This window comes from Netta rufina, assembly GCF_964035555.1.
Source record: "Netta rufina genome assembly, chromosome: 1".
NCBI lineage: Eukaryota > Metazoa > Chordata > Aves > Anseriformes > Anatidae > Netta > Netta rufina.
Genome location: NC_140123.1, coordinates 192,104,621 through 192,130,664, shown reverse-complemented (window position 1 = coordinate 192,130,664; position 26,044 = coordinate 192,104,621). Strand labels below are relative to the sequence as shown.

The window sequence follows — 26,044 nt, the reverse complement described above, 5'->3', positions numbered from 1 at the left end:
CAACGAAACTTAACTATCAGAAAGAGGCAGCAAGAACACACTCAATAAATGCTTTAACCTGAACATGCACTCTCCCTCTCTGTCTTCCATGTCGTATTTGCCGTCCCTGTGTATTTAAACTCTGTGGTTTTTTTTTGAGTCTATAACACCCTGCATTAATTCTCCTAGAAAAATAAATAAATACATAAAAAATAAAATAAAATAAAATAAAATAAAATAAAATAAAATAAAATAAAATAAAATAAAATAAAATAAAATAAATGTTTTTTTTTCTCTGCACAATCACTGTGTACTTTTCCTGAATGTATCCACAACAGGTAGCAGTTCTCTCTCTATACAGTAATTCCATACACTAATTCCAATGACATTGCTGACAGTTACAAGGCTGGATTAAGAGAAGTACCATAAAGTCTTATCACAAAATTAAATAAAAGTTATGTGCTTTAATCCTTGGAAATCAAAATTGGTCTGTTTTTACACTGAGAAGCCTAATAACTAGATTTGCTCTAACCATAGATTATGTTCATCTACACCTCCAGCTACTTTCCATATCTCCCTTGTGTTCTTTCTCCCCTAGTTCATTTTAAGTAAATAGTCAACTAACCATACAAAAACAACACCTTCATATTATTTCAGAAAAAAATAAAAGTAAGTGAAAATACAAGATTAGTTCTCCAGTCTTTCCTTATTTACCAAAGAAAATTTCTTGAGACGTAATAAATTCTAAAGAGAATGCACAATGAAATACTTCAGAAGGCCATGTAACAACTGTGGTTCCTGGAAAAGTGGTGAATTCATCTTACTAAAAAGTAGGATTTCATCTTACTCTTCCTCCGAACTGTTTGCAAGGGCATATTTCACCCTGTCAGCTCCTTGACATGCTGACGTCTGGATCATGGCCCTGATTACGGCACATCTTGAGGCTAAAATGCTGTAGCTGAAAAAACTGCAGAGGTCAGATAAGGTGATCTAAGCCTTTCCTGACCTGGATCTATTTCACTGTCATAAATAAACTGAACTATTTGAATTGTTCTATTAGCACCGATTACTGGAATTTAAGTGCAAATCAAATAATTCTGGTCTGGACAAAACAATCTTTAAGATGACCTAAGAGTACTCCTCTAAAGTTGCATATAGCCAAACAATAAGTATACTTTTCTTTTTTCAAGTTCTCTCACACTATTATTTTTTTGTCAGAATTGTAGAGGGGAAGCTTTACGCAAAAACATCAGTGGTTGAAGCCACTTAAAATAGTCCATTTAATAGCATGGTCAACCACAGCCCATTAAAAGGTCTGCTACCAAAAAGTGCTTTTGCACTGTTTTGCACTGTCTGCTCTTTGGTTTTTTTTGGGGGGTAGAAATAGGTGGGATATTCATAAACCTCTAACAGTTATTACAAGAAATAATAAACATTTCATTAGGAGTTCCTGACTCCAGTAAAATAGTATCAGATCAATCAAGACAAGTTCTGAATATATTTAAAACACAAGAGGTTTAACTCGTATTGTAGATCTGAGGACAAACTATGGCAAGGATTCCTATGACTTGAGAAAGCCATATTCCTTTATCTATTCCCATTTGCCATACTGACTTGTCCTGTTTCGCTAAGGAGGTGATGAATCCTTGTTCACTATCCTGGTTTGCTAATGAAGCACATAAGGCAGCACTGAAGAAATTATGGTTTCTTATTGCTCATTTGAACTTTGCTTGTTAAATCATTACATCAGGGAGAAGCTAGCGTCTGTTTACACATAAAAAATCTCAAGGACAATATAAATATTCTTTAAGCCTCTAAGGGACTAAAGGATGATCTGATAATGTAAAAATAAATCCTAAAATACACCGGCTTCTTCTCCAGTGTCGTGGTTCCGCTCGAGTGGGCAGCCGAGCTCCACCACAGCCGCTCTCTCACTCCCCCTCCTCAAAGAGGAATGGGGAGAAAATATGTGAAAAGGGCTCAAGGATTGAGATAAGGACGAGAAAATCACGCAATAATTATTGTAACGGGCAAAACAGACTCGGCATAAGGAGATAGTAAGATTTATTGCCTACAACTAACAAACGAGAGAAGTGAGAAAACAAAGAAAAAAAAACAAAAGCACCTTCCCCCCCCATCCACCCTCTTCCACCTCCTCCCCCCCGAGCGGCGCAGGGGAACGGGGAATGGGGGTTATGGTCAGTCTACAGCACTTCTTCTCTGCCGCTCCTTCTCGGTCACTCTCGTCCCCTGTGCTGTGGGGTCCCACCCACGGGATGCAGTCCTTGATGAACTGATCCGGCGTGGGCTTCCCACAGGCAGCAGCTCTTCCAGAACTGCTCCAGATATGGGTCCGTACCATGGGGTCCATCCCTCAGGAGAAAACTGCTCCAACCTGGCTCCCCTACGGGCAGCAGCTCCTGCCAGATCACCTGCTCCTGCGTGGGCTCCTCTCCACGGGCTACAGGTCCGGCCCAGAATCTGCTCCGGCAGGGGTCTTCCACAGGCGGCAGCCTCCGTCGGTGCAGGGCCACCTGCTCCACCGTGGTCTCCTCCACGGGCTGCAGCGTGGAACCCTGCTCCACCGTGGTACTCCATGGGCTGCAGGGGGACATCCTGCTTCACCATGGTCCTCACCACAGGCCACAGGGGACTTCTGCTCCGGCGCCTGGAGCACCTCTCCCCCTCCTTCTACACTGACCTTGGTGCAAGGCTGTTCTCTCGCTCCACTGACTCTCCCGGCTGCTGTGTGGCGCAGCGTTTTTTCCCTGTCTTAAATATGCTCTCACAGAGGCGAAAAACAACATCGCTTATTGGCTCGGATCTGGAAAACAATGGGGCCCTTCCCAAACATGGGGCAGCTTCTAGATCTTTCTCACAGAAACCACCCCTATGGCTCCCTGCTACCAAAACCTTGCCACGTAAACCCACTACATCCAGACATAAGTGTGGCAGAGTCCTATGCATTCATTCCAAATTGGCAATAGGAATTCAAAGAATAACACTAATCCTGCTCCAGTCTGGTAAACTGGATTAGTTTCTCTATTATCAGCCTCTGTGGACATCCGTGTAAGGCATCATCCTTCACTCTGCCATGATGATAATGATTGAACAGTTCTTGTATTAAAGGACCGTGCTTTAGCTCAAGCATCAGCGAAGTGCTGAATTTCATCAGCAGGCATTAAGATGACTCTCCAAGGAGATGCAATTTAAACATAGATTTATACTCCACAAACGCATGTTTTTCATTAAGAAAAGCTGAAAACAGCATCTTCAACGCTCAGCCTTGTTTCTACTGCATGCTTTAAGTCTTAGCATTGCATTTAGAATTGGTCGAGGGTACAAAGAAAAAAAAGCTGGACCTCAAGCCAATAAAAAATGCATTTGTTCAGTCAGACCCATTCTTTTATATGGCTACAGACAAAAGGAATATGTATTTTCTTACACTTCATTGAAGGTCAGCTAGTCCTTCCTAGCAGAAACAACCACACTGTACGGATCTTTAATGCTTGCAGAAGTTTCTGACTTCAAAGCTTGAAATGGTTGGGTTCAAGCTAATGTTCAGAACTAAACTAAAACCAGGCTGTACCTACACAAATTCTCTTGTAATTCCTCACAACTCCTCTGAACTTTGTGGAATTGTTCTGACATCGAATATGATATCCCTTTTATTAAAACTCTAGATCAGAGACTTTATACTATATTCCTTGGGGAAAAATGCTGCTAGAGGAAGAGCATAATTTTCTCCAGGTGTAGCTCGCTTGCTTTTTAAAGGAAAAAAGAGAGGCAAGAAATTTTGTATTAAAGGGGGCACGACTTTTTTCAGGGGCCTGTATTAATATAAACCCAAATAGGGACAATTGGGTTCCAATGGACTCCTGGAAGGGAAACATTTGGACTAATAATAGCTCTTTCCAGTACCAATGTCATTTGGATAAACAGCGTGACATCACTTATGTCATCCGGTTACACCGAACCAAGGGTAACTGTAGCAGCCAGCGGGTGAGGATGAATTGTGTAGATATTCATCAGTTAAACTGCCTTTAATACTTATTTTACACGAGAATAAATTTGTTCAGAATAAACCTGTTTGAGGACTCAAGATTTCTCTGTTTATCTTATAATGACTATTATTTCTGAAAGAGAACCTATTGTGTTATGTACAGAGTTATTACTATTAGTATTAAATTCCTAAGCTTGAAAAATATAGCAAAATTACTGCATTACTCAGCAAAGTTGTAATCTACACTCACTTAAGCAATAACCAAAAGTAATTTTTCATTGACCTCCTGATACTATGTGTCCCTGCCAAGTCTTAGCATGATGAGAATATTAAAGCATGACAAATATTTTTATTTTTTTAATTGTCAAAATATAGTTACTTTGGTTACTAAGTTGTATAGTAAGTTACTAAAGTGAAAGTAATTCACCTTATAACAAAATCCATTCCTTTCTTCCAATCTAGCAAGTTCTTCAGAGATTATTCAGACTTTTAGTGGAATTACTGTGACATACATTAAAAATCTTGAAATTTACATTTTAAATGTCATTGTTTCTGAGATGTTCTGTACTAACAACTTCATAGATTCTGATGTTAATATTTAACAAATTGTTAAATATTGTTAAAAACAAAATAAAATCTGTATTTACAGGAGAGGACAGCTTTTCAAAATTGTACTACATACTAACATTCCTTTATTTTTTCCTGAGACCACTGAGAAACCTTAACTAGCATATGCTGCTAACCTCACTAACTCAAAGTTCAACATTTCAGAACTAATTCTAAATCTGCAACAGCAATTTAGTCTTATTCTGCCTGCTGTTAGTGGCATTCAGAGATGCCATCTGATTTAATTACACTGAATATAAGTTTACTTTTACACCAGGTTAACTATTTAATGGCTTTTGTGTGATATTCCTGATCAGGTTAAAGGTATGTCTACATCAGTATTCTGCCTCCACTAATGGCTTCATAAATAATTAAGGAACCACTTTCAGTCAAAAGTTTTCCATCGGGACTCTTTTCTATCAAAAATACATATGCAGAAAGGTGATGCTTTTTGAAATGAGGCTTTGATTTTAAAAAATAGTCTTTTTCATGAAAGAATTAGCAAATATTCAATTTCAAAATATTAACATTCATTTTTAGTGTTGACGGAATATGAACATAGTGAAAAATAATGAAATGAATTAAAGAAGTATAAATGTTGGTCAGTTTCATAAAAACTGGGAAGTCTAACAGATACCAACTTTTCTGTGTAACAGTCACTGTTTTAGATAATTCCTTATATTTTATTGGTTCAACTTATCTGACTTCTAAGCCAAATAACCTCACGGTATCTTCTTGTAACAGTTGTTTTGTTTGTTTGTTTTTTATACCCCTACACTTTCTTGTTCTCTTTTTGAAACACTTCTGAATGCTACTACTGAGACAGTGATTTGTCCAGTTTAGAGTATTCTGAACATAGCTGTATTCCCAAATTATATAATTACATGAATATCTTCTATATATCTTCTTTGGAAAAGCAGATGTATTTTCCCCAGCATCTTCCGCAGCGAGTCAAAAGGAATAAAAGAAAACACCTTCTCAGCAACATCTCTGATGTTTTTAATTATTCTCTTGACCAGTAGGATCAGTAGTGTTTGTTTTTTTTTTAGTGTTAGCTTTGTGCTTAGGATAACGCTTAGGAATTTTTTGCTGCTTATTGTATCTTTAAGTAGTCACTCTTAAAATCTTTAACCTCTATTATTTCTAGCACATTTCTCCCGGTTAATATATATACACTCTGCAGGGATACACACACTCCAAAAATACGAAGTTACAATTAGAAGGAAAACAGCTTTCTAAAACAGTTCAACAGAGTCATAGCTATAAGTGGAGATAAATTTGGCTACCATGTGCTCAAGAAACTGACTGTTCAGATGTAAAGATTTCAAAGTCAAAGACTCAAACTTTTCTGGAAAAAAAAGGAAACTGAAAGCCCAAAGAAAACACTACCAGTTGTGCATCCCCTTTTTTCAGGGACTGTTAGCAAAGATCCATTCACAAATGTTGACCTGTGTGATTAGTAAGAAAGAAAAAAAAAAAAAACAGTAAATGTGACTTGAAGAAGTCAGGGCTAATAGCACCTTATAGGAAGATGAGAATAATTAAACAGCAACTGCTGACCTAGTCCATCACCCAGACTTCAAAGTGGTGACTTGCAGTAAGAAAAAGCACAGAAGCTATAATGAATCATGGCTGTATCTCCACGAGATAATGCAAAACTCTTCTAGAGTTCATACACTTTCACATCCAATTTAACAATTGGTCAGAAACTGTATTTAAACTCCAAATATGTGAATTAAAAAAAAAAAAAAAAAAAGTTTTTGGAGCAGGTTATGTTAGCTCCATTTTAGCATCTCATTTAGCTGTCAGAGAACCAACCATAGTAGCCCACAAAAATGTCTGATCTCACTTCTTACCTGCATGTGCCCAACTACATACAAAAGTACAACAAGAATGAGTAGGATAATATGCATACTAGTTAGTAAACAGTCCAGGCTTTTCATAAATGCTTTAATTTATTATAGAGGAGTTCTGCTATACATTTACCGCTGATGTGTAATACACTTTAGAAAATGTACTCCAACTTTGGCATTGTCTACAACTTATTTTCTCTAATCCATCTGATTTACAGGAGTTGTAAATACGTAAGTATTAATTCTGTTCTTAAAATAGCTGTCAGCAGCGGGGGCTGAAGAAAGAGAAGAGAGCTCACTGATTCATTGCAAAATGTAATAAGGAGTATTCTACTATTGTTCTCCATGAATGATATAGGTTGTAAATGTTTTCATTAGCCAAGCTGTAGTACTTTAAGAACACAACTTACAGGTAATGATTGCAAGTTTATTAATTAAAGTATGCTTCACTAATTACGTCCAGAAAGTACCTTAATTGCCAATTTACCTGAGCAAATTCCCAGAAACTTGAGTTGAAATCCAAACAAGACATTAAGGAGTTTAAAGTTCTGGTATAACGAAGTCATTAGCACTAGTAGTATTCTGAAATTAGCATCTCATACATTACATTTCTGTTCCTCAAAACTAGACCATCAAATAGCACTGTAATATTATACAGTCTTGTTGCCACAAAGTAATAACTTATTTACATTTGACTGCACAGTTAAATTACCTTTTGATATGCACAAGGAAATTTTAATATGGTGCTAAATAAAGCTGAGATGGCTTTGTCAGAACCAAATCATGCCAAACCAAAGTAATTTATTTCTGTGACAGAGTAACGTATCTTCGAATGGGAGATAGATAACACATTTTGATTTGAAGCACAGATGACACTATTTTACGTGACTTTCTCATAAGCAAACCAAGAAAACATGGTATATATTGAATTGCCATAAGATGGACATAAAGAATTGGGTTACAATTATAAAGACTAGTGATAGGCGCTATATTCATGTTTTTAATTAAAGAGGGTTGTTGGGTCTTTTTGAAATGCGTACCCCAAAACCAGAGAGCTCATGTTGATGTGATTGGGATTTACATTCCATCTTTGAATATAAAAACATGAAGAATGGGGTGGGATAACCCAATGAAAGGGTTTTAAAAGGTCTCCCAATATCTTTGGACATTGTTTTAAAAGGATTTTAAAGGGTTTCCCAATGTCTGTTCTAACTGAAGTACTATTCACCATTCGCTCTTATGGACCTAAAACCAGCAGGGGTTTATTAAAATATGTATATGACAATAAGCCATGATGATACACAACTTCTCAAGCTGGACAAGCTTAGAATTCAAAAAGCACAGACACCATAATCTGTTTTAATGAAATGTCACAGTAAGGCATATGGAATGTGAATTCCTCTCACATCAACATGAGATCTCTCTGTTTGGGGATACACATTTCAAAAAAACATGTCTTTAATTAAAGACATCAATACAGTGCCTATCACTAGTCATTATAATTATAACTTGGGGAAAACAAACAAACAAACAAACAAACCTCTCAACATTACTGGCTGACTACTACAATACATCTAGTGCTCCAATCCAAGTTTCATATGTGATGCTACTGCCTAACGGGATGCCGTGTGGACGTGACATACGTTTGATCTTGCCCAGAACGTGCAGAGCAATAGGATAAATACTACTTAGAGGCCAAGATTTTTATTGACCCATACTTCATGTAGAATTACAGTAAGAAAAAGCTCTACAAAATGGAAGGAGAATGGAAATGGAGAACCTGAACTCTAAACGGAAATAGAAATTAGCTTTGCCAGCACTCCTCTGAATTCTCAGTAACAAAATAAGGAGTTTCCGTATATATAACAGATTGGAAGGGATTGTTGACAAAGATTCTTGACTAAAGTGGCATTAGGAATACTACTACAATCACAACTTCTTTCCTCATCTATTATTAAAATCCAGCTACCATCCCCTTTGTATTTCCCCTTGTTCGAAAGATACATAAACTGAATTTAAATAACATGAAATATAAATAAGGCTAAAATGTGTTATAGAAAACAAAGATGCAAACACCCCTTATAGAAACTGAAATGCATAATACTATTACACTAGAAAACATCACAGTGCTTTAGAACATTTAGTATTTATACCTGGGGCACAGAGTATTTACTAGTAGAATTTCCAAAAAAAAAAAGGGTATTAATAGCTTGTTCATAAAAAATGTATATAGATACAATAGAAATAGTCTTTAAAGGAATTTAGTGTGCAAGAGTAATTAGAACAAGGCACAGTTATATGTCAAGATGTAGGATTAAAGTTCCCTGCCCCATATATAGAACTACCAAGGCATAATGTACGACGTACTTTGAGTGCAGGGAAAAAAAATCGGTTGTAGACTAAATAACTAATTTTTAGTTAAAGCAAGTAACCTAATTTATTATTTTTTTTTAAAGTTCTTATCATTGATTTTAGAATTAGAAGAAAAAAAATCTCTAAAAAGAAGTAAAACCTATGCTAAAATTTTTCTTCTCTGAAGAGGAAATCCCAAAGATGTTCTATAAAATCATGAGACTTCCAAACTGAAAAGAGTAATTCCAGATTATGTATAGAAGTGGTTGTAAGCAAACTTGCATTTTTAAATAATACGCATTAGAAATCATCTTTCAGATGTTTACATGCCAGACCATTATTCTCATGACATACTTTATTTTACCAGCAGCTTTGGTGTGTTGAGCACCTCAGGCCAAAGACGTGGTTTCTTTCTGATGTGGTTTCTTGCACAAAACATTTCAAATTCAAGACTGGTCAATCTTGAAGAGATTATCTAACCCTTGCTTTAGAATGTAATTCACATCTTAAAATAGTCATTCTGCTTCACACCTTACAATTCAGGTTCTAATGAATTAAATCTATGTCCAGGACACCACAGGTCAGATTATATGAGCACGAGGCTTCTTAGCTCACTGTAAAAGTCTATAAATTCATTAATTTTATGATTGCTTTATAACCTGCAATGAAGCAATGTAAACTTCACATGGCGATGCTTTCCCATCGCTCAGTACAGGAAAACACAGTCAGATGGTCTCCAGGAAGAATGCTACTTGGTATTAAGAAGAAAAATATCCTTGATCGTGAGGTAGGTTCAGCTTAATTCTAAGCTGTGGTGGAAGTGTTGATGCCTGGGTAAATTAAAGGGAGGGTGTTTTCCAAATGTATAGAAGAATGGCCCATAGTAACCTAGCAACTGAAAAAGTCTTCAATATGTGTAAAGTTTGCTTGTACTTATTTGTACAGGATTTTGCACAGCAAATGCCTAGTTAACATTTTAAGAGGGGATAAAATAAGAGTCATGTAGAAAGGAACAGAATGGAAAAAGCCTCATGCATTAACTTCTCCTTAGGCAGAAGAAAATTTGCACCAAAGAGTAAGCAACATTAATTTCATAGTAAGCATTTCTTTTGGGCTTCTTTTGGGCAATACTCATGTGCTTCAGGAACATGATTTGCAATATGTAGTAAAAAAAAAAAAAAAAAATATATATATATATATATAATAATAAATACTGACCTAGATCTGAATGCAGGAAAATCCTTCATAACAAAAAACAAGGTGACTTAGGATTTCCTCAAATAAGTCAGAGCTTACATCCCAATAATTGCAAGGATAGCAACCATAAGCAATAAGAGCCAAATCTTTCACAATACTGATTGCTTATTGCAAGACAACTGATTTTTTTTTGGACAAGAAATCAATAGGATTTCAGAACAACAGTCTCGGGGGAACAGTAAAACCTGCAGTGCAGGAGAACATATGGCACCCTCCCATCCTCCTCACTGGTAACTCCTACTCCTGCACACATTCCTCCCCATATGCATATAGATTTTAACTTTGCTCACATACAGTGCTAGAGGAGGGAGGGGGAGAGCACAGTTCATCCTCCTTTCCCCCTCCTGGAGGGAAAGAGTTACAAAAAATACCCACCCTCTGAGTTCTGGAGAGGGAAGATGTGTCAGCATCCAATAACCTTTGCTACATGTACACTTCACAAGCAAGGAGAACAGAACGAAAATATCAACATGCTGTCCATCTCGCTTGCAGCGTGGGCACACACTCCCATGCTTACATTCCTCGAGCCTAATAGAGGCAGCAGCAGTCGTGTGCACGCTTCAGCATGGTTCAGCAACCAGACTACAAGGGATATACTTTGGCATGAACTAATTTTAGCTCGATTAAAGAAAATACTATCATTGCCATCTTTGCAGCTATTTTATCTGTATTACGCTGTAGTGATGCTGCCTAAAATGTGGGTTTCTATAACGTATGCTCACATACTTACCGATTAGCACTGTGTTCCCAACAGTATTCACCAAGGAATTCATCGTTCATTGCTGGGTTATAAAGCCTTTTATTTTGGAAAGCAAGCCATATATGGGGCAAAACTCTATCTTGGAAAATAAATCCAGTGGACCTGCAAAAATCTGCACGTTTGGATCTCTGGCATGAACACTCTTCAAAAATTCCGGTGCTTTCGCTTTTTCTGCAGTTTCTGGCATGTTTACCCAGCAGGATGCTGGATCTGCCTCAGGATTTAACTTACTGTTTATTCAAGTAATTGCTCAAACAATCTTCACCTTCTTGTACATTAATAATGCCATATTTTATTAAAAAGCTCATATTTTGTAACAAAGTTGATACAAAAATTCTTCAACGTCCATTTTATGAAAGCTTGAAAATTTTTTTATATAACTGGGTGTAGTGTAGAAACATAAGCTACAAATTTAGCTTCAACAGTTTCATAAAATATTGCAAATGTATAAGCTCTTATCAACCCCAAAAAGCAAAGCAAAAATATCTCCCTTTTTGTTGTTTTTATAACATAGACCTTCCTTTTATACCATTCATTGCAGCTGTCTTTTTTTTTTTTTAAATCAGACTAGCAAACATAAAGCAGTACCTTGTCAGAAAAAAAACAATAAAGGAAAAAAATGACAGCTTAGATAGTGATGGATTCTCCGGGAAAGGCATTAAAAGAGATCATGGCACAAAAATATTTGGAAAATCAGACAGTTTTCAGTTAATAAAAGCTTTTGATAAAAGCAGATTTGTAAACTGCTGTAAGGACTAAACTATTTTCAGTTAAATATCTAGAGCAGACATGTTTGTAGCACAATTAATGTTTACTTCGGTTAATTCTACCTGTTCCAAAGGAATTTTAAGACAGAAATTAAAATCCCAATTAGGTATTAGAATTTCAGCCAAAAACATTACTAAACACTTGCATTACCATACACATCACATTAATATTGCATGAATTATTGAAGACTTATTAAATATGCATGTCTCTATCCAAGCAGATTTTTCCCCAAAACCCCAGTCTCCAGCTTTCTGCTATTTTCAATATTTGCTTATTACCCTCTGCCTCATATCAACTAATTACGAATTCCTTACGCCACAATGTACTACCTGCTAGAGAGAAAAGGGAAAAAGGGAAGGTTGCTTCCTGCCTCATTTGCTATTCAGAGCATCCTATTGGGGATGTCTGCTTTGCAGTTTGATGAGAACTGCTCCGTGCAACACGTGTCCAGCAGACGTACAACTAATTGCCAAGAGCACTAAGAGATGATCTACCAGAAACATCCCTCTGCCAAGCCACCCAAACCCGTAAGCCCACACCTCTCCCAGTGGGGTATAGGGGACACTAGCTGTGTTGTTAGCCAAGGAGGAGGCAGTTTCTGGCTCTGCCAGGCTTGCCTGAACCCCAGGATGATCAACGGGAACATCTCAGAGAGAAACAGAGCTCTCAGGTGGTAGGTGGTGGGTGCAGCTGGTGTTTCGGTTTGGAAATCAATAGAGGAAGGTGGTTAGTGTGAGGGGACATGGCTTCGTCATCTCAATTTGAGTGCCTCTGAAGGCTTCTGAGGTCTTATAAAATAGTAGTATAATGGGAGAAGCTGGACAGATGAAGATGCCATATTCCTGAACATGTATGCGACTAGGCACTGTGCTGCCATTGCCATCACCCCAGTGGAACTAGTCAAGCAACCCAAACCTAGGAAACGATCATTCCATTTCTCAGTTCTCTGGTTTAATATGATTTGAAGGAATAAAAACAATAGGGGGGAGGGAAGAAGGAAAAAAAATACCTCTAACGTGGATCTAATTAAATATGAAGTTTTTTTGAAGCCATAACCTAAACTGTGCAACTGTAGTCCCCAATATGTTGTGACAAAGTAACTCGCAAAAAAAGTAAATTTGTGGGTTTTTTTTTGTTTTTTTTTTGTTTGTTTGTTTGTTTGTTTGTTTGTTTGTTTTGGTTTGGTTTGGTTTGGTTTTTGTTTGTTTTTTTTGTTTGTTTGTTTTTGTTTTGCATCAGATATTGGTGCGAACATTTTACCAGCACTTCATAACTTCAATATCTGGTGCAAAATCATCTTTTAACCTTTTAAAAACCAAACCTGACACTGAATATTGAACAAGAAATGATATGGAGTCAATTGCAGGTGAGCTTGCTGCACAGCTACATTGCTGCTTAACAGTTAGGGATCTTGGAAGGAAAGCTCAAAGCAAGAGTTACCGACTGGGAAATAACACTGATGGAAGGTGCTTAGCTGTAGCCTCTTTACCACCCTCTCACGCCCAGAAACTTTCTGCTGGACATAAATTAAAGAATTAAAATTTAGTTCCATTTTACCATGCTTATTCTACTTTCACTGCACTAGATTTGGAAAGATGAGCAATTACAGCTACAGATAGTCCTGTTACAAAACAGAGGCTTCCAGGACCTATCTAAAAACAAATAAACATTATTTTCATAGTGTGAAAAAAAAAGCATTTCCCCATGAAAAAAGGCCTAATTGTTAAGGCATAGAAACTTGCTAGCACAAATACTTCGTTAAGAAGCTTCCAACTTCCTCTCATTAGAACTACTCTGCATTTGCATACCTGCAGAATGAGGTTTGCTAATACCTGCTTAAGCCAAGTGCTACACTTTGTGAAGAATTTTCTAACAGAGGATGCAAAATGCTAACCAGAACCATCAATAAAAGCATTAATAAAATCAAATAAAAATTATTAATCAATATTCAGAAGGAAATATGTGACACAGTGTCCTCTGCACATTTGCAACAGTAAATTATATTCTAATATCCAAATAACACTCTTATGTGAAAATCCTTGTATTTTCAAAATATTGTTATTAAACTTGCCCATATGTTCAGATAACTACAGCCCTTGTGAGTCCTTCTATTTAATGGTAGCTAAAAATAATCTTGTAATATGGATATTCGAGAAAGTTATTATTTGAACATTAGCACAATGTAGCTCCATTCGCAGACCAAAAAATGGTTGTACTGAAAAGAACTTATCCTGAGTTAACATGGTACTTATTTGTTCATACTTATTTAACTTACTTGCACTTGCTTGTTTCCTTGTTTCTTTTTTTTTTTTTTTTTCTTCCAGTACTATACTAGTTTCTCAGTACAGAATGTTTTAAAGATCAAGAATCTGAAATGTTATAACAAATGAAAATAGCTCAAGTACTGAGCAGTCCTACGTTATCGACGCTCCTGCGGCCTCAGGTTTCAGGCACTGAGAATCCCTGTTGTTTGTTAACAAGGCCTCCATATTTTCCCTCTACATAAACGTTCGAGTCACATATCTATTCATCCCAAACCAAGAGGTATCTTTTAAATCTTAATGTTCTTACACTCAAAGCAGCACTTCTCTGATTTAGCAACATGACCTGTTAAGAAAAATGTCAAGCATCTAATAAAACAAGTACAACTACAGCTAGCATATTTCCTTGTCTTTCTTGGCTTATCACTTCCAGTCATATTCACCTATACAACATGGTATGCATTTCACCAAGGTCTTGCTGATCTTTTCGTTCTGGCTACAGGAAGTTCTTGCTTGTGTTGTACAAATTGTTCCGATGAGAAAACATACCTCTACAGGGAAACACGGTGAGATGAAGCAATGGCTGAAGATTAAATTAGAGATGACCTACTAGGCACATTTTTTTTTGGTTGGGAAACATTTGAAGAGGTATTAACAAACAAGAATAATACGCAGTTTCTATTTTCCTATGGAATTTGAAACACTTTTTCTACCTGTATAGTAAAACAACACCTGAGTAATTATGCACAGAAATGACTTAAAATAATATTTTTATTATTATTATTGCTACTATTACTAAAATACATTTTAATATGAGTTTTGGGAATATTCCACTTTTCTTTTTTATGCACGTTTTTAGCCCTCACATGCAGAGGTTGCAAGCTGCAAAATAAAAGTGAGCTATATTGAAGCCAGACATTCATTTTAGCTATTCCAAAATTCAAAACATTCTATCATCTGTTCCTATGGAAACTGAAAGGATATTCTAGGTTATATCGGTATCAGCCGATTATGTTGCAGAGAAATCTGTGGTTTATTTTAATCCAGAGTTCAGAAACATAAATTCATACTTAGTGTTTAGCTTGGTGATTTTGACTTACTGAAACACAGTTAACACTTCAGTTCCATTAGATCATACTTTAAGATAAAATGAACTCTTTTTAGTCCAAAATAGTAAATGGAAAATTTTCATAAGGTTTGGTTAATCCCCATGAAGTCTACCATTTGCAAGTAGTATATAACTAACACACACTTTGAAGATATTTTTTGGTTGTTAGATGAGCCATACGTTGCTATATCACATTTTAACAGAATAGTTTAAGGAAGAACTAATTTAGATTTATTGAAAACTCCTTCAGTAGTGCCATGCACCAGATGGCCAGATGAAGGAATTTGATTTAGCAAGTTAACAAGATCATGAAAACCATAACCATAATATTGAAGACGAAAAATAAAATTGAATAATGCAACATGACTACTCTGTGACAAAGTAGCTTAAAGGTTAGAATAAAGTAAAGATACATAAAGTGAAAATCCCCTATATGCATAAAGAACTATTGCAAAAGAAAAAAATATATGACATGTTGAAATAAGTCTTCTCTGTCTATATTAGAATTACATAAAGTAACTAAAATGGGTGGCTAGCGTGAATTAAAAATATATATATAAAAAAAGCTGTGGATCTCATCCTCTGTCTTCACTAAGCACAACTTGATGATTTAAAGTTAACGTTAAGTATAGCTACCACCCTCACCCTATGCCAAAAGTAGCACACAGGTCCAAAATTTCCTTTTTACAGGTAATACTTAATCTCCTTACTCTAGATTCAAGTAATTGACTTCAAAATGAATAACCAAAAATGCCTTCCATTTCTATATCGTATTGTAGTCAATCACTTTATTATGGAAACTAGACTGAGACAGCTTTTTCATCAGGATCTCCTCCAGGGAATCAAGATTGCGGAATAATAAGGAAGCATAACAGCTACTGCCTGAAGTGTACTATACTGGTTACATTTTTGACAGTGACAAGGTTAAATTCCAACTTCAAGCTTTCAAAGTAGAAATAAATGTCAGAACAACAGCAACAAAAAAGCAATGACTGCATTTCAACTTTAAAAAAAATGCACACCCTGTGTAGCATTTCAACTCCAGTTTTCCCAGACTTTTAATGAGGATAACCTACAGAATATGGATACAGAGAAGACCAGTTGTGTGCCAAATTGGAGTTCTTTTCTCGTATTTTTCTACTTTATTTACTCTTATAATGATCATTTAGTACTTATGCATACAATTAAATCCTAATTTAAATCAATTTCCATTTGCCTTCTGAAGTATATGAGGGCTTACATTTTTAGAAGGTATGACACAATGTGGTAGCTAATACGAAAACCACAGCAAAGAACAGACTGAAACATCTGGAAGTCCAGCTTTTTCTTTCAACTAGCGCAGTACATCAGTGTGGGCAATACAATACATCCCAAGCTAAATGAACTGAAGCTAAAAATGAAGAAGCCCAGTACACAACTGTGGGGCAGCCTAAGTGCCATTCTACTATGACATTATACTTTGTTTTATGGTTAAGCACTTCTCCACGGAGCTGACAACTATAGACAACACATTCATATACTTGCACAGACCATTTCATTATACAGCATTCAAATCTGAAGATGACACTAAACTAGCAAAAATTAGCAAGCCTACTTACATCAAAGGGAAATGTTAAAATATAAGCTAATGAAAAAAGAAGATGTTTCAATAAAACATGCACTCTTATTAAAGTATGCAAGATTCATAATTAGAAATTCAAGATCACAGGACCTTACCCAGAAAGTAGTGCTACAAAAGCCATGTCTTTGGCAGTAATAATTAGAAATAACTCAAGAATGCAACATTATCACCTTTTTGCAGGTTTCACCAAAAAACATGAAAAACTGAATCCAATGTCAGCCATTCGTAATATCCCAACATCTTGAGCACCTCCAAGTGCTCAAGACATACATTTGTATGTCTGGAACATGCTGCCACAGGACGTGCCATGTATTGTTTAAGGTCCTTGGCATTAGATTAAATGCTGGTCTTTGAAGGATTTAAAATTAATTTCACCAATCTTGCTGTAACATAGCAAATTGTACAATATAAGCACTCCGCTCAGAGGACCCTGAAATGAAATAAATTGTGCAACTTCTTGATGATAACCTGCAGAAAAATGGTCAATTATGCACATACTTTTCCCTCCAATCCCTTGAGGATAATAAAGAACACCTATTGTTAGAGATCCTTGACATAAGATTAACTGCTGGTCCGCAGAGGATATCAGATTAATGTCACCGATCTTGCTGTTAAACTGCAAGATGTACTACAGAAGCACCTATCTTAGAGGACCCTGATCCGAGATAAATTGAGCAACTTCTTCTAGATCATCACCTCCAGAAAAATGGTTAATTATGCAAATACTTCATCCTCCAATCGCTTGTTCTCAGGCACTGAATAACATTAGTCAAGAACAGTTATAAATATGCATCTAATTAATAATTTTTTAATGTGAAAAAAAAAGCTGTAGTTGTCTCAGAGACAATGTATCTTGGAGGAGAGGATTTCTTTATGAAAAAGAAGGAAAAACAGAACAAATCACAACCCAGTGAGTTAAAATATGAAAATTCAAAATGCCGCCAAATATGCTCAGTGTAACATTTTAAAGATGAAAGTAATTGTGTCCAGACTGTGTTGTTTACATGTTTATTGTGTGCATACAAATCCAGCATTTGAGTATCTTGCAGAAGTAAAGTTTGGGATTTTTTTGTTTGTTTTGTTTTCTTCCCTCTTCTCTGTTCTGCGAGATTATAATCAGTAAAGTTCTTCATTTGGAAAAAAAATAAAAAATAAATCTATGTATTAAAGAATACTGCAGACAAATTAACATTCATTTGGACAATGAACAGTTACTAAGCTTTAACTTATTTTTTGCTTTCTCTAACATGATCAGGAAACTTTACTACAAGACCACCAGAAAACTTCATTATCAATGACTTTAACTCTCCAGATCCATGCTACGTAGGAAAATAAATCTGCCCACACCTTAATGGGAACTGGTCAACAAATATCACATAATTTATCCAAAAATTTCCTTACGAAAGACAGTCAGTCATCCATTGATCAATCCAGGAAACAAAGAAGGAATTTTTTTAGTATCTGTGGCCAAAGATACAGAAGCTGTCAGTACCACACAGAGGGACAAATTGTGTTTAAGGTGCATAATCAAGGAATTACAAGTTTTACTCTCATCTCCGTATGGTGTCTTGTTTGACCTACACAGATATTTTGTATTTTAGTCAATCTTCAGTGATACCATAGTCTTCATCATCCATATCCTAACAAATTTAAAAAGTTTATATTGGTAAAGTCAAAAGGAAGCACATATTTTTCTAACCCATTTCACACATACATGCAAAAATCCATCTTTCTTCCTCAGAGGAGGAAACCCGTAACTGTGGTTAAAGCAGCAAGCCTAGCTCAGAACTAGTGCTACACCTTGACAGGAGTACAGATGGTGAGATAGAAATGCACCTCTTTTCTGCACACACATGACCGGGCTCCTAATGGCTCCAACACCATCATCACCTGATGGAACTAAGTTCAGGCACCCTTGGCTGGAAGATGAAAAGTCTCACACTAAGCATGAAAATACAGCAGAAAGGGTTTGAAGTGTGAGCTAACCTGCAAAGAAAACTTTCTTGGTAAGATAACATAACGTAGGCACTAATCTCGTGTACTATTTACACAGAAGATTTACACAAGTGAAAATTAAAACTGCAATTGCAAATACATGTATCAAATAACTGAAGAACCACTCGGACAAAACACAGATGCACTACTCTCAATTGTACAGACTTGGCTCTAACAACAGAAATTAGCAGGAAGGCTGCTTATCTAAGGGATTCTGTGCTGCAAAACACAGAAGAAAAGATGAAGATCCTATGCCCTCTTATGGGAAACCTCAGGGCTTGGAAGGTATAAATGTAAATCAGCTTGCCAATAAACACACAGCTACAATAATAAGAATCAAAGGCAAATAATAAGAATCAAAGACACATTATCTGCTAGCCCTATTTCAAATTCTAGATTTCTTGGGCAATGTCTGAATGCATGCTTTATAAAGCACATTATTTTTGCAACATTTGATCTGCTCATCATATCCAACAACAAATCCGTGAAGCATACCCCCACATCATTTCATGAAAATATCCACTCCTGATATGACTAAGCACTAATAATGTTCTTCCAAACAATCTTTCAAACAATCTTTCATGCTGGAAACAGGCCCCTGGCTAAAGCACAACAGGCATATACTTTAATAACCTCTTGATTACCTGGATACAGCCTGGAACACCTAATAAATCTGTCAATTTTTCAAGTGGAGTGGGATTGATTTCCCCAGGGTTTCTTTGTCAGTTCCGCTTTAGTACTTAATATGAAGAGAAAATTATCAGAGAAGGTCAAATCTGACATGAAAAACTAGAAGATGTAGACACTGATGAAGACTTTTGCTACATCTGAAATAAATGTCTACTTGCTTTTTCTCAGGCCCTATCTTCATTCAGTCTTTATTTAACATAGCACATGCTTCATGGTTTGTAACAAGCCCAATCACAGCTCAGCAACATGCTCAAATAGCCAGGAGTTTCAACATTTGGATAGCAATTAAATAAAAAAGATTGTTTTTTTTCTTGTCATTTTGCTATCAAAATTAGTCAATGGTGTTTACCGCAATCATTAATTCTTACCACAGAAAATTACTTAAAATGAGAGATCTAAGCAGACATTTGAGACATACCAATCATTTTAATCCTCAATTATCTAATGAAGCCAAATTAATTAAGAGATTTTCCATTCTGTGTATATTCCATTTTCATGTCACCCTTCAATACCATAAACATATGCTATACTGTCTTACAATGAAGTTTAGCTGTTGGTTACAAACAGTATATCAATGTCTTGCTCTAATCCTCTTTGTTCTCTCATTAAAAAACATATTTGGTAGGAACTTGTGCTAGATTTCTTCTCTTACTGTAGAAATGTAGATTTAAAGTATGCTTTTTTTTAAAGAATACTAACAAAAATATAGACAAAAGAACATAGATTTTAAAAAGGCTAGAGAACAGCAAAAATGATACTACAAACAGTTAAATAATATATTTGGCCAGGCTATTAAAAATGTAGGTAATTACATTTAGTATGGATGAAAGTAATTATGCATATTCATTTTGATATTCCCTATAGTGAGCATCTACCTCGAAGTTTAGAATGTTCTTTAAAGTTTTAATGGTTAATCCTTTAAATCATTTCATTATATAACTGCACAGATAAAAAGTAGAAATCTTTTTACAGTTTAAAGAAACTACATTTTTCAGATTTATCTATAAAGATTGGCAATATTATCACAGAATCACAGAATTTTCTAGGTTGGAAGAGACCTCAAGGTCATCGAGTCCAACCTCCAACCTAACGCTAACAGCCCTCCACTAAACCATATCCCTAAGCTCTACATCTAAACGTCTTTTGAAGACTTCCAGGGATGGTGACTCCACCACTTCCCTGGGCAGCCTGTTCCAGTGCCTCACAACCCTTTCAGTGAAGAAGTTCTTCCTAACATCTAACCTAAAACTCCCCTGGCTCAACTTAAGCCCATTCCCCCTCGTCCTGTCACCAGGCACGTGGGAGAACAGGCCAACCAATGTAGTATAGTGTGCTTAATGCAAAATCCTATGAATTACCAGGCTTTTATCACATTGTTTAGAATTAAACTCTTCACATCTGCACACACTTTCTCACAAATTTTCAGGGTCAGATCCTGTAAAATTTTTATTCTTGTAAATAAATGTATTGCACAAAGCTATTTTTGTTGATTTCTTTTTATGTTGATAGATGTGTAAGACTTTATCTTGGAAGTAAGTTTTTTTTCATGTTTCATCCCCATTAGACAATGATACACCAAAGGAAATCAGTCTCAGAGCACTTTTTAAAATTCACTTTTGAAAGGAAGTAAACAAGAACATGTATTTTACCTGAGTCTCCACACCTTGCTCAAGCAACCGTTTAGCCTGGCTTTCCACCTCAAGCCGAGCTCTTCCAATAAAAAGCAGGTCATTTTCAATTACTTCTATTCCAGAGAGATCTATCCCTTGAGAAAGGTAATCTATAAAAGCAACAAAATATTGATAAGCATGACCTATGGTAATGGAACATTTTAAACAAACATTTAGAAGTTACAGTTGGCTCCAAGGAACATTTTGACAACAGAGTATGCCAAAGCAATGAATTATTAAAAAAGCCTGAAAATCAAAAGACTAACTAAAATCAAAAGACTAAAAGACTCCAGAAAACATGGATATTACATACATTAAATTTACCTCTCTACATACATTAAATTTACCTCTCTAGACCTAGACACTTCAAAAGAAGTGTAAGTTCATGGAATTCCAGAATCTCAGTGCACAAAGGGGCAAGAAGTCACAGCCTCATCCCAGAGGATTAACTCTGTAAATGAACTTCTCTAACCAGATTTGCTCCAAGATCTGAAATCCTCTATGTATTATAAGCTTATATATTTAAATTATACTCCATGTATATAAATTACAATTACAAACATTAGGGATCAAATACAAAAAGAAGAAAAACAGAAAGAGAAGAAAACATTTTCAGTAGCAGAACCATATTTGTTTTCATAACAGAAACCACCCCACCATCAATGTGACATCTGCAGAGTAGTAGGCAGGACTGGTGACTGCAGCTGGAAAATCTATTCAAACCTGACTTCTCTCACTGGCTTCGTAGATGTGGCCAAATTGCTTAATCTTTGATGAATTGTCCCATTGTAATTAGAGCACTCCAGCAAGTTGAAAACCCCACTCTTCATCTCTCTTTATCTCAGGAGTTTTGAACCTGCGACAATCTTTCAGATGCACTTTCTTTTAAAGACAATGACACTCTAATCTCTGCTCTTTGGACTATTTACACTTTTCACATGGGGAAATTTTAGATACACAACACAGCCCAGGGAGTAAAAAAAAACAATTTTTCACACTCCCTGAGACACCTGACCTCTATGCTAAGTAGTTCCCTGCTGCTGGCTCTCTGCCTGGTCTTGCACTCCTGACCTAACTAGTGACCACCTCCAAAAGAAGGGCTGGAGGATGTCTCTTCCCAGACATCTTTGGCTTGTTTGTGGTGCTCTCTTGCGATGCAAGAACTGCCTATTCAGCCTCCTTCAGGCTAGAGGGGTCTTCAGTGTACCAAAGGAACCTTCAAAGTTAGACAATTATGCTTTTTTTTTTTTTTTTTTTTTTTTTAAATCCTTCTAGATTTAAATCACTCCAATTCCCTGTGTCAGGATTGCTTAGGCCTTGACACTGCTGCTTATCTGCAAGACAATGCAGAACTGCTCTCATTTACGCTATTATTAGCATTTTGCTCAATCAAGCATGGGTTCCACTCCTTCTTTTGAAAGATTCAATAAAATTAATTAAATAATCATAGAATGGCTTAGGTTGGAAGAGGCCTTAAAGCCCACCCAGTGCCACCCCCTGCCATGGGCAGGGACACCTCCCACCAGCCCAGGTTGCCCAAAGCCCCATCCAGCCTGGCCTTGAGCACCTCCAGGGATGGGGCATCCACAGCTTCTCTGGGCAGCCTGTGCCAGGGCCTTACCACCCTCAGAGTAAAGAATTTCTTTCTTGTATCTAATCTAAATCTCCCCTCTTTTAGTTTAAAACTATTCATCCATGTCTTATCATTATCCACCTTAGTAAAGGGTCCTTCTCTATCCTTTTTGTAAGACCCCTTTAAGTATTGAAAGACCGCAATGAGGTCACTCCAGAGCCTTCTCTTCTCCAGGCTGAACAGCCCCAGCTCTCTCAGCCTTTCTTCATAGGAGAGGTGCTCCAGCCCTTTGATCATCTTCGTGTCCCTCCTCTGGGCCTGCTATACTTCCTTCATAAGACAATGTTGCACTATTTCCATTAATAACCAGCCCATTATGAATTCCTAATAAAGTTATCTTCCTTTAATGTCCTCCCAGTAAGTTTATTAAGGCACAGACTTAAATTCCCACTAAGCCAGCTGAACTTGTAAATCTTTGACAAATAACCTTTCACTTTAGTAGCCAATTCTTTTTGTTTATTCACAATAAACTCATCGAAGCATCAGGTTAATTTTAGCAACCACATGTTCTTAACTGAACACAAAACTCCAAGTGAGTGACTTCACAGCTACATAGAGAAGAAAATCTCTGTACCTGCATATGAAAAACTGCATAAGAAATTGAAATTAAAAAAAAAAAAATCCAGAACTGCTGCATAAAGCTGAGTTAGGAATCAAGGAAATCAACCTGCTTAACAGTACCGCCTGTTAAATAGGCTTCAGCCTACTAAGAATAGGCCTGCAAATGGTTTTGTCTGTATGCATTTGTTTAAAAATTGATCAGGGAAGTCAAAGGACAGCTGAACAGCAGGAAAGAACATTTCATGCTGCACAGGCTATTACTGAAGCCCTATACAAATGCGTGTTTACAAAGCTGCTTTTGCTGGGGGCCATGGCAGTCCCTCACACCCAGGCATGAGTAACTTACTCAGCTGACAGCAACTTCTTGCTGTGACTATGCTGCGTGTATAGAGGTGCTCCCATTAAAACTAAAACTAAGCTTCCACTGCCTTCGATTAGTAACTTCAGCCAAAAAGTATCCTGAGCGTGAACACCAGTTTCCTGACCCCTTCCCTCAGCTGACACATTAAAAATTAAAAATAATTTTTTTTTTAAAAAAGGTGCAAAGACTAAGGACTAAGTCTACTGCAACTATAAACCTTGAAGTAGTTTCTTGGCAACATAGCATAAAAAATATCTTCAAAGACTCACCTAATCCACAGATAAAAAAAATGCTGTGGAGTTCACTTACATGATAAAATCATATTCTACAACCCCAGGCTGTTAAACAAAATAAAATTAAAACACGGTTCCGATCTCCTAAGTATCTGTGAAAAAGAAATAAAGAAGAGACTGTTTCTCCCTTCCGTATTTTATCTCAAAACCTAAATTAGGCCATTTCAGGCACTAAAAATCTAATCAGTGTGATGCTTCCATGGGAGGCACAGCGAGCCCATGCCACTTTGGCTTCTCCAGATACTCCATCTGCGCCTCAGACTGGCAGCCACCTCCTGCTTATCTGCCAAAATCTGCAGGTTCATTTCAGATTTCCTGCAATCCTTACAAAATGCCTTGAGACAATGTATTTCAGTAGGACTTCAAAACGGAGAGCCTTTCTGAGGGTTCAGCAGCTAGACAGCCTACCCTGGCTGCTGCGAGTTACCGCCCTAACCCGTGGGGAAGCCCCAGCAATCCTATTGTACCGCTTTCAAAAGAAAAGCAGCTTTGGTGAGGACAGTAAGTCTACAGTAAGAACATCTGCAAACACTTTCCTGCCATTCCTATATAATAGCAGAAGCTTCGAGACCAGCAGGACACCTTTGGATACTTTTTCTTGTCTAAGCAGACAGCATAATATCAGAAATATATATATATATATATTTTTTTTTTTTTTTGCTCCTGCATTGCCACCAGTAAAGCTGTCACTGCCGACCGTACAGGTGAAGTGCAGCAGAGGCAGCTGGCACAAGCTAGCCAGATTGTAGCCAGACCCTTGGTGCATTTAGCATCCAGTTTATTTGCCTTATTGCAGAGGAACCTGCACATTCCGAAGTGCAGGCTGTAGTTAATAAAGAAAACACGTCATGTGAACTACAACAAAGATACTACCGGTTGTTAATCCAGGGACTAGCAAAAGCAGAATTTTGCTCCAGGCATTTGTGCAGCACCATCACCCTGCTCATTGCTGTGTACAGCCAGCCAGTCTGGCACAGTCTGATCCTTCAGTCACGACCAAAGAAATATGGGTGAAATGGGCTGTAAGGTATTTGTGTCTATTTACAGAGAATGAAGAAGCTGCAAAGGCTTCCACATATTCATCTTCCAGGTTAAAACTTGCCAGCTTTCCTCTATAAAGTCAAACGAATCAATCACTCTTAGATTGGGTCCCCATCACTCCAACAGGGGCAGCAGGATTTCCACACTCCTGCCTTTCACCCTAAAGCTCCTGAGTAAAACTAATCCTACATTAACCATTACAGATTTACTGAGTACAGTATTTATAACGAAATAAGGGAACGCTTGTGCTTAAAATGAATCAGGACCTAAATATATTGTCAGAGCACACATCAAGGTTGGATGCCATGCACTGTCCTCACACCAGCATGAAAGCAGCACGCTGCACCAGCCACTTCTAAGCCGTGGAGCACAGCACAAAATCAGAAGTGCTGAAGCCATTCCTCCACCTCTGCTAACTCTAGCTCTTTAGACAGGTGCACAAAAATAAAGGCAAATCCTTAACTCTCCCATCGGGTGCTGGTAGTGCTTCCCCTCTGACCATCACACCTTATTAAGCTTGGAAAGCACAGCTGGAAATGACTTTTTAGGGACTTAAAATACAGACTGCCTGCTGAATCCTCTTCTTGAACAAAAGTATTACATGTCAAAGCAAAATACACCGAGCCCCAGGAATAAGTGACATTTATAATCTACCTCAGCCTGAGAAAGGGTTAGAATTTTATACTTAAAGAAAAAAGGATTTTTGGCATTATGCTTCCAAATTTTCTCCATTTACTAAATCTGAACAGTTTTTCTAATCTACCAGCTTAGATGTTGCTTAAAGTCGTGGTTTTTAGACCACCGTTTCCCAGATAGTTATGTAAGAGGAGTGCAACAGACAGAGGTAAATCTGATATGCACAGTACTTGAGGCAGAAAAAACAAGACTGAGCAAAGCATCTAGTTTTTCTTAATCTGAATCAACAACTTAGAAACTTTCTCCAAGACAATTTCCTTTTTTTGACCTCAGTATTCAAATGTTTGAAACACAGGGTAATTATGAAGCTAGCATCGCTATGAGCTCCACAGAAAGTGCATCATGCTCTCTATTTAAGCTGAGCCGATTTTGAGCTTTTCCTGGAAACTAGAGAATCAACACCAAGCCTGCTGAAGACAATCAGGTGCATTAACAAAAGGAAACCAGGACAGCCAGCAATAAAGCACTGTGATTAAACCACGGCACTCAAGAGGCTGTGTGAGCCAAAAGAGAAAGCCTTCCGTGCCTTGAGAAAT

At 37.0% G+C, this 26,044-nt stretch overlaps 1 protein-coding gene across 1 annotated transcript in view; it reads right to left on the bottom strand.

The window, feature by feature from the left end:
- Window positions 1-26,044, bottom strand: part of COG5 (component of oligomeric golgi complex 5) — a 181,821-nt gene that overhangs the window by 82,729 nt on the left and 73,048 nt on the right. The window contains exon 7 of the mRNA XM_084298421.1: window positions 20,903-21,033. Within this exon, the coding sequence (XP_084154547.1) occupies window positions 20,903-21,033 (131 nt within the window). The remainder of the gene's footprint in view (window positions 1-20,902; window positions 21,034-26,044) is intronic.